At 42.0% G+C, this 10,442-nt stretch overlaps 1 protein-coding gene across 1 annotated transcript; it reads left to right on the plus strand.

Annotated features, from left to right (window-relative positions):
* Nucleotides 1–655: 655 nt before the first annotated feature.
* Nucleotides 656–3,304, plus strand: HSBP1 (heat shock factor binding protein 1). Its single transcript, XM_065848629.2, has 4 exons — nt 656–770; nt 2,000–2,066; nt 2,215–2,334; nt 2,863–3,304. Exons 1-3 carry the CDS (start codon nt 726–728, stop codon nt 2,331–2,333), a joined length of 231 nt encoding a protein of 76 aa, XP_065704701.1. The 5' UTR covers nt 656–725; the 3' UTR covers nt 2,334; nt 2,863–3,304.
* The last annotated feature ends 7,138 nt before the right edge of the window (nt 3,305–10,442 follow it).

Consider the following 10,442-nt stretch of genomic DNA (forward strand, 5'->3'; position numbering starts at 1 on the left):
ATTTTGCAAGACCTGGTGTTCTACCTAAAGGCAGGCACACCTAATAGGACAAAACGCTCCTGCTTACATACCCCCCAAATCCCGGCCGCAATTTCCCTTCCCCATTTGTTGGTACTTCAGTGTTTACAGACTACCCTGACACACACAATACCCTTCCCCTTATCAATATGGATTCCTGGTACTTTGGCTACTCCTAAATTATCTTGTAAATACAGGTATATACAGGTAACAGTATATATTCCAGAGAGAGACTGTGTTTTACATTAAGGATTCATAGTCTGATGTTTCTTGGTCCTTTTCCCCTGCTGGGGTCAGGCGCCAGGTCCTCAGTTATGTAAAAACAACGGTTCTTCGTTGAACGTTCCTTACATGGGGACACCCACTGCTCACACCCCGCAGCCGGCGGGGCCAACATGTGCTGTGCAGAGGAAGGGGTCGCAGCCCGGGCTGCCCCCAGCCCAGGGGACAACACCCTCCCGCCCGGGCAGGCTGCCGAGGTGCGAGCAGCTCCGAGGCGCCGCGTTCCTCTCCCGGGGTCGGGGCTGGGGTCCGGGTGCGCAGCCCCGTGTCCCGCGGCCGCTCCCCGTCCGCGCCCCCAGACCGGACTACACTTCCCACAATGCCCCTCGCGTTAGTATCTTCTCGCGAGAGGCGGCGGAAGCGGAAGTATCGGGGCGTACTCCGGTAGTGCCGCTGCCCTGGAGACGGGACCCGCCGAACCGACCATGGCCGAGACCGACCCCAAGACCGTCCAGGATCTCACCGCCGTGGTGAGGACAAGGGCCCCGGGACAGAGCGGGGGGAAGCGGGGAGAGCCGCCCCGGAGCGGCCGCAGAGCGCGGGGTGGGGTCCGCGGCCTCCCCGAGGAGAGGTCCCCGCAGCCTCCGGCCTCGCCCCGTTCCCGGGCCCAGCCCAGCCCAGTTATCCTCGCCCCTTCAGGGGCTACTGGGCTTGCCTGGGCCTTTTGTCCCGGGGCTGATGATAAACCTCGTCACTTAGAGCTGTTTCTGCCGAGTCCCTCAGGGGTTTCTCAGCTCAGGACGCTGTTACAGTCGCGTTGCCCATCGCGGCATTAAAACCGCTCACTTATACAGTCATGGAATCATTTCAGTTGGAAGAGACCCTCAGGATCACCGAGTCCAACCATAACCTAACGCTGGCACTAATCCATGTCCCTAAGAACCTCGTCTAAACGCCTTTTATACCCCTCCAGGGATGGTGACTCCACACTGCCCTGGGCAGCCTGTGCCAATGCCCGACAGCACTTTCTGGGAATAAATTGTTCCCAAGATCCAACCTCAGCCTCCCCTGGCACAACCTGAGGCCGTTTCTTCTTGTCTTGTCACTCGCTACTTGGGAGCAGAGCCCGACCCCCCCCTGGCTCCAAGCTCCTTTCAGGCAGTTCAGAGATCAGAAGGTCTCCCCTCAGCTCCTGTTCTCCAGCTGAACCCCCCAGGTCTCTCAGCCGCTCCCATCACACTTGTGCTCCAGCCCCTCACCAGCTTTGTCACCTCCTCTGCATTTTCTCTAGTATTTCAATGTTCTTATGAAAAGGGGCCCAAAACTGAACTGAAGTGCTCTGGTAGTGCAGGGGCTGCCAGGGCAGCTGAGGTTCCTGTGTGAGGAGGAGTTACCTGTGGCTAGGAGGGATGTGTTTGGGATTGTGGAGAGGAAGGTGGTTATTCTGACACCGCAAAAAGTGTCACCGTGTGATTAACGTAGGGTGCTGGAGGCATCTGTTGTGGCTTTAGTTGTGGTTGTGGAATGCAGGTGTTTTCTAGTTCTTAAAATTGTTTACTGCCAGCCTCAGTTCTCCTGTGTGTACATATATACGTGTGCAAAAGTATGTTGCTTAAACATGGAATTATACTGCAGTGTTTGTGCACAATTGACTTCAACAATGAAAAAACATTGTACTTACCTCATTATATGAGATCATGTGCTGAAACAACCTCTGTGATGAAAACAAAAACAGATTTTTTTTTTTCCTTTCTGTTAGGTGCAGACATTGCTTCAGCAAATGCAGGACAAGTTTCAAACCATGTCTGACCAAATAATTGGAAGAAATATCCTTTTTTGAAGTTAAATATGCACTATATGCTACAGATGCGCAGGTATTTTTATGTATGGTTACCAGTGGGATTTGGAAGATACATTTTAAGTGACCATTAGTGTTTGAGCAAAGCAGTAAAAAAACCCTTAACTCCAGTGAACTCGACGACATGAGCTGTCGCATAGATGACCTGGAGAAGAACATAGCAGACCTCATGACACAAGCGGGAGTGGAAGAGTTGGAAGGCGAGAACAAGACCCCGGCCGCTAACAAGAGTTAAAGTGAGCCAGTTTCTTGCTAGCGTTGAAACAAATGCTTGAGTCACTTAAATTACTGACTTTAATATAGGTGGAATGTTTCCTTTTATTTGTGAGGTAGTCTCAAATTCATTCAGAGCAGCTCTGTATGTTATAATACAAGAAGTTTTAAGCAGCTCTCCTCAGCTGGCTCCTCACAGTCTCTTCAGCAAGGAGGTTTTATTCACCAGTACTGGGCGGAGAGTTATTTCTTCACGCCTTGTTAGTTTTGAGAGAGTGCAGTAGCTGCGCTCATCCTCTGTTACACACTCACCCTCATACTCCATATGAGATCTGAACTAATGGCCATGTCACAGGCACCTGTGTTTCAAACAGGCTTGTTAAGGCACCTATTTTTAGTGATACTTTGACAGAAATAGAAATTATTGTGGGTTTCATTGCCCCTATTTCTAGTTCCTTTAGCATGAATCCCACAAATTAAAATCTCTGAGTGTTTGTCTCTTAATTCTTTTCAAGTGATATATTTATTTTTTTATTGTTTTTCCCCAACAGGTTGCCAATAACTGAAGATGGATCCTGGAAGATGACTTCCTATTTTTTTTTTTCTACAAGCCCTTGGAATTACAGAACAGCTTTTTGCAACTACTGTGTGTAAAAGCATTTTTATATTGTTACAGAGCTTGCATTCCTAATGTATATTGTATAGTTAGGGATAGGTTAGTTTATATTTTGATTTGTGTACTGTAATTTCACTTTTTGAATTCTTGTTATGAGGATCAATTAGTCGTGTTATTAAAACACAGATCTTATGGATCTCAACTACTGGGTGTATTTTTTTTTTTGTGAAGTAGTTTTTTTTCTCTTTCTTATACTTTTTCTAGACATCTCATTTTTGATAGATAAACTTCTAGTGACTCCCATCGAATGGAAATCTTAACTTGTCCTATGTAACTTTGTGGTTGAAGCACAAGATTAAAATTCAGCATTAACCTTAGCTCTAAGCATCAGTCACTCAGCCAGTTGAAGACTACGTGTTGTTTTCTTATGAATGTAATAAGGTGATTTTGGAAACATAAGACAGCATCAAAATCATATCCTGTACTCCTGGTATTACCTCACCTGTGTATTCCTAGAACGTGAACCAGAAATAGAGATTTAATGTTAGAGACACCCGTACACAGCTGAGCAACCACTGCCATTCAAATCTGTTCTATTTAGACAGACAAGGAACTGTTAACTATGAAAAAATCTCACTGTGTGATTTACATTTTTTTAATACTGTAGAACTCTACTTTGAAAGTGCCAGTGTGTCACTTAGCATCACCTTTGAACAATAATTGTGGTTAAAATAGTGATACTGGACAGAATAGGGAGCGTTTGTATGTGGTCTTTCTGTTCAAATGGCTGGCTTGTTCTAAGCAGTTTGCTAACGAACCAGTGATATACTGAGTAACAAAAAAAGGAGAGAATCCAGTAAGAATTGTAAAGCTTTGCTTCTGTTTGAATAACAACCAGCCAGAACTCTTCAAAGGATTTGATTTAGAAAGGTGTTTGTTTTTATTGTCATATCCACATTTATGGGCCTGGAGTTTAATGGATTATGTTAGAGTATTTTGGCAATGAAAAGTGTATTTAGAGTATGTACTATGCGTGAAGAAAAATGCCCGGCGTCGGATATTACTGACAATCATTGTGATGCTCCTCCAGCTTGAAATGTAAATTTAAGCAAGTGCCCGGCAGTGACGTGAGGACCACACTTCAGACTGCGCTTTGAATGCTGCCAGAGCAGCACCTGTGCCTTATAAAGGCAACATGGCAGGTCATTTTTCAAAACTGAGGGGAAATGGTAAGAAAAGCTCAGAATAATAGAGAAATTTTGTGAACACAGGAAATGTATCGATATATGTTGTATTACCAGCCTTAGGCTCTTTGTAACGTCATTTGAAAAAAAAAAATAAACGATTACGTGGTAACTAATAATCAGGTCATACATATTAAAGCAAAACGCAGCATAAGTGCATCATGTTATGTGAGATTGTATTTAGTTATAAGTTATGGAAAGACTTTAGCACAGCCTCAGCTTGTAGAATATGGTCTAGAGTATATGTGTGCTGTGTATCATAAACAGGTGAGCACGATTCATGCCCTGTCCAAGCTGGATTTTACTGGGTTACAACTATAGCTACATTTATAGTAAAACATATTAAAGTGAAGGATTGTTTTATATGATGTTTATACAATTATAAATTCTCATCTCACCTTCTTCCTCCTGTAGGAGAAATGGTCATCCTTGAATTTGCTTGCACTGCCCTATATACAGCAGCAGTAACCTGCTTTCCTGAAGTTTATTTTGTCAGAACAAGTCTGCACCCAGAGAGCCCTTCAGTTAACACCTTCTGGTGCACTAAATGAAGCTGGTTATAGGCCAGAGAGGCACACTAAACTCCAACACTCACTGTCTGCAAGAGGTTCTTCCTCCAAACTTGAAAGCTCATTAAATTAGTTCCTTTGTATTGTAAATACATTTGACACTGTGCCTTCAAAAAGCAAATAATTTTGATTCCATATGCTGTGAAACACCTGTAACCAAAGCCAGAGACACTGTCCATCACTCTCTAAAATTACAAATATCTGCAGTTTTTCTGGAGGTACGCACATGGAATTATTTAATGAAGCTTTTTTACTTTTCTTCGAGAATATAACTCTGGCAGATACTGCCTTCTAGTGGGCACACTCTTGCTAATAGAAGGAACGCTACTCAGGTTAATTATTTGCTACTTTTAATGTACAAGTTCAGATGTTAGGACTTTAATAAGCCATGTGGTGTTTTGAAATGTGATTATCGCACAAGACACTGAAGCTTTGTTTACAAATAAGAAAGGTAATGGGATACACAAACCCCTTCCTGAGCTTTCAGCCTTAGTGTGTTTTGAAAAGACCTGATGTTTCCTGACTCCGCTACAGAGTTAATGAAATTAGGTCATTAGGAAAATAAGGCATGAAAATAGAGACTTTACATTATATGAGCACTCCAAGATAAGAATGGTTAAACAGGTATTGTCTCACTGAAAAATGAACATATATTAATAGAAAGTGTGTTTTTATGCTCTTTTGCTACAGACCTGATGTTTTTATTTATGAAGCTCTTATTGTTAGATACATATGTAAAATCTTCTTCAGTTTGCAAAGCTGTAGAATATGCAACCCTTGGTCAAGAGATTGAGTCCTGTTCGAAATAGCGACTAGAGAAGTGATGGAATTAAGTATTTCTCAACTCTCAGATGTTCCCATGACAAGTCTGCATGGAACACTTGTGACTTTTGTGCAAGCAGCCGCACAGATATGAAAAATACAGCAAAATAACCCATCCTCTTATGGACAAAATGGGGAAAGCAGGCAAGGATCTACCTGGAAACTGGAAGCAGAAGAGATGAAAAAAATTATGGCTTCACAGCAAATCAGTGGCTGAGCCAGGCCTTACATTTAAATCTTTCTTAAACAACCTGCAAAAAACCACTTGAGACAGACTAAGTAGCACTTGCCTGTCTCCCCAAGCAGGCAGACAGATGTACTTGCAGAATAAGGGTCTGCTCCTTCACATCTGAATTCCCATAAGAGTTTAGATCAGAAGAATACATGTGTCCCAAATTTGGGTGCAGCATAGCATTCTGTTAGCTGTAGGTGCCAAGTGGAGAAATGTTTGTCCAAATAACGTCTCACAGGCACATCGGAGTTATCATCAGATCAGGCAAGGTGGATTCCTGACAAAGACCTATCTGATATTCTGACAGATGACGTTTCCAGCCACCCTGGCTCAAACTAATTCACCTGCAGGGCACCTCAGTTCTCACTTGTAACATTCCACCTCAGTCCGATTCCTCCTTCTCTAAGAATATGAATTTCCCAAGGGATAAAAGTTTCTGATTCTCACACAGCTCTAAGAAATATTTCTCTTATTTCTGTTGCAGACCTGTTTGGTTTTGAAGACAAGATCACTGTCTCTTCAAAGCATATTGGGGAAGCTTTTTGCATTTTAACCTGCACCAGTGAAGGAAATCACTGAATTCAGCTGTTCTCAATCCATGGGCATAGAAATATCAGTTCCTTAGGAGCAACACAGGAAAGTTTCCAGAAGTTTTTGTTTGTTCATTTATTTTTACATGCACCTTGGGAAGTCAGCGGGCCAGGGCTATCCAGGACAGAAACTGTTATTAAAGCAACTGAAAACACAGAGGAAAAAGAGAGACAGCCCAGTGCCAATAACAAAGGAGCATTTGTTAGCTTCCCAAGGGGCTGCTCAGCAGCAGAACAGCAATTCAGTGAATTTTCCAACTGCCATAAAACAGAAGTTTCGTATCATACCACAGGTGCCCAATTCAGTCAGACTGAAAGAGGCTGAACCTCAGCCAAATCCTCTCTTCAAAACATCTTCACGCTAAAACTTATTCTTCAGAGCTAGAAGGCAATAAAAATCAAAGAGCGCTGCAACGGTTAAATATCTAAGGCCCAAAGGTGCAAATGTTGTTGATCTTTGCAAACAGATTGATTCTGCAAGGATTTTGTTCACTCATGAAGTACCAGAAAGAAGATACTTCAGGATAATTAACAAATCCTTCAGGAAAAATTATGTGAGTTTCCTCCTGGCTCTACAGAGCTGTAGATTTTTCATGCAAATGAGTAGTCATCAAAGATAAACCAACCTGAGTGCTTGCTTACCCAAACTCATGCTGAGAACACAAGTACAGGACCTCAGTCATGTTACATTTTAAAAAAGATACCTGGTTCCAACAGCCGAAAGAGTCATTGTTAATGAATATTAACATGACATAAGGGGGGGACCAAACCAAAAGCTTACACTTTTTTTCAGTGAATCCAGTGCTCCTGCTTTTGACACATGAAACAGTATAAATCAGACCAAAACTTCTTAAAAAAATTAATGGGACTGGAAATGTTAAAATTAATGACAAGTGCAATCGCCATTTATTAGAAGGGACATCACTGGGATCTCCAACAAGTCAGGCAAAAAATTTAATCAGGTTCTTATCAGAGGGTTACAAATAGATGTGTCATTTTAATAAATCTGACGAGTGTACCATGCAACTGAGAATCGGGTGCATCTTAAAAGACAATTAATGGCAGATTCTTGAATAGGATTCGCTGCTCTGGAAATTCTTTGCAAGTCCGTTTTCCAAATTATGAGAGTTATCCTGTCATATGAGAGGGTGCAGTGTTGTGTTCTTCTTCATGAGAAGCCCCAGTTCTTGTCTTATAACTGAATACTTTGATAAAGAATATATTCAGAACCAATATGGAATCTATAAAGCAAGAGCTCTTCAACTCTCAATTCTGTGAGTGTTGCAGGTGGCAGTGGAGGAGATGATTTGATAATCTGGTTTTAAATGTCCTTAATTTCATTTTTATATCAGGTCTTTATTTAACATTGTTTTTCTTCCAGGTCAGTACCACTTTTAAATGAAAATCAAGGCAGCAGTTTGAGTTGCTTCAGGGATCCCAGACACGACCCAGCCCTTCTCCCTACATCCCCACTGAAGATGCTCTTGGGGATTCAAGGTGATTACCAAGTTAGATTATTAGTGGCACTCATTAGCAAGAAATGCAGTAAATTTAAGGCCTGTTACTTGCACAATAAAGCACTTAAATTCCATTTTAAGCACTTCTAAAACAACAGGCAACAGTAAACAATATTTAGCAGAATGGCACCATCTGCCATTTATTTTTTTGCATCATATTTCTAGTCTTTTAAGCAAGAATTTGGTTATAAATACTGACAATTGGCATTATAAAGTATGATTTTCTGCTCTCTTAGTGAGTAAAAAAGAAAAAATAAAGTGCAGATGTAAGTCTCAGTTTTTCAGACATTATAGAGCTTGTGAGACGTGATTCCAGATTAACCCAGATCTGCCTCATGTTCACGGGAGGTGATATGGACACCACTGAAGCAAATTCAGTGTGGTTCGTAATTGGTTCTGCAGTTGTTTGGGCCACCTGGAACAGTGATAATGACCGAAGGAGCAGAGCAAGATACACCAGTCAACTTTGCATCTTTATTTGGTGACCCTTTATGTCCCAGTGCTGTTCCTGCTAAGACTCAGGCTATCACAAGTGTCCTGTTCTTCCAAACATTGCAAAACTCATAGGAGCTCTGTGTTCTTTTAGTGATACAAGACAACAAACAGAATGGAAATTTCTAATGTCTTCACGCATTTGTAGTCTCGTTTATCTGGAGTGTTTTATGCAATCCTGCTCCACCCCATCAAAAGCACTGAACAAAATCACTGTTTCACACATCACAAAAAATTAAAAAACAATTTATTGAACCTGAGGCCTATTTAAAAATCAGGAGGCTTTTCATGCTGTAACTTTGTTTTAAAACATCTTTGAAACTACACCATAGACTGGAATTAAACAATTAAAATGCATAATCACATTTAAAAAGCAGCACCAAAAATGTAAGTCATTTTGTCACAGAGGCTGCTCCAGCATGGTTTGATTATTTAACGTTATGCTCTAAAACCAATTTATACCCTATACCCTTGATCTCTATTTCAATTTCAGGATGTTAATGCATACGCCATTGCTGTATTAGCTGATAGGGCAGAACAAATACTTCAGGAAAAGTCACGATTAGAATAAGAAATCTCTCCCAGCCATGTTTAATGCCCAAACGTACCCACCTCGCTGGCTTTTCCTGCAGATTTTCCCCACTGGAACCACATGTTTTATACCTGGAAGGAACAATTATTTAACATCAGTAACAGGCGAGCCTAGAACTCTACAGGGAGCATATAGGCATAGTCACTCCTGCCATGAATGCTAAAATTATCAGGCATCAACCAAAACAGTCACCACATACCATGCTACAGAAATCTTGGGATCCAGATAGCTGAGTCTGAAGGTGTCAGAGGCTTATTTGCTTGTTTCTCTGACTTTGTTCCGCTGCACAACCCGGCAAGGAGAAAGTATTAGGGGGTTTGGATCACTAAAGCACATTGCCAGTTTTGAAGCCTCCAACACGGCCCTGAGTTCCATTCATTCGCTACTAAAGGAAACAATACATCAGATAGATGAGGAGACAGAATCAGTGTTGCACCATAAATGATTTTGTATTCTGAGCATAGGCAAAGAAATAAGTGAAATTTGAGGGGAAGGTTATGTATAGGAATTTAGCCGGCAGGCAACATTAACACAGGGACTACCATCCCCTGTATTAACACTTTATTAATTGCATGCTTACAGCTGGTAGAGTGATTCATTACCTTTTCTTGTTCAAGACATATTGTGCATAAATATAGTCCACTATTGGAATGTACAGTCCCAAGCATCTCAGATTAACAGTTTGTCCAGCAGAAGGATACAACACATACTTACGCTCTTTGCAGAAGGCACAGGGGGACAGCTGTTCACATCATCCCCAAATTCCTCCGAGACAGGAGGGATATTGCAGACGATTTCTTGAAAAGCTTAGGGAGACGGAGGCAGCATAGGACACGTGTATCCATGTCTCAAAACTCACTTGGCACAGACGTAAGTCTTTGCCCCTTCAAATGGCCGTGTAGATATGATTCAGGGCCAGTTGCCATTTCAGGTGGCCGAGGGACTTGCACTGGAACTGGGATTTACAAGGCTGGGCCTGCCTTGGAAAAGGCAGAGCCGTAAGGTCACGGTGGCACAGCAAAGTCTGTAGCAACCTTTTCTGTGTCTGCAACAGGGTTGTCTCAAAAACCCTGCTAAATAAGATTGATTCCTATAAAAAGGAGCAGATAATTTGAAGGCTTAGAATAAAGCGAACAGTTATTTTCACTGCACAATCCAAATTCGTTGTTAAAAATCTGCCTGGTGTTTGTGTGATGAGTCTTTGTTCTGAGGACAGAAAGCTTTCATTTTTGGAATCAGTTAGTCTTTTTCTTACATTCTACGGCTTGTCTCAGAAAATGATGGAAGTCTCTCCCTATAGCAGCCTCTTAAAAAACACAGAAACAAGCGGCTCGTTCTTGATAGCAACACCCATATATTTTCCGAGGAAGGTTTACTAAGCAAAGGCACTGTGATACTTTGCAAAAGTTCTGCAGTTTTTCTTGTACAAGATAGGAAGGAATGGTAAAAGTAGAGAG

Source organism: Patagioenas fasciata, chromosome 13 (assembly GCF_037038585.1).
Source record: "Patagioenas fasciata isolate bPatFas1 chromosome 13, bPatFas1.hap1, whole genome shotgun sequence".
NCBI lineage: Eukaryota > Metazoa > Chordata > Aves > Columbiformes > Columbidae > Patagioenas > Patagioenas fasciata.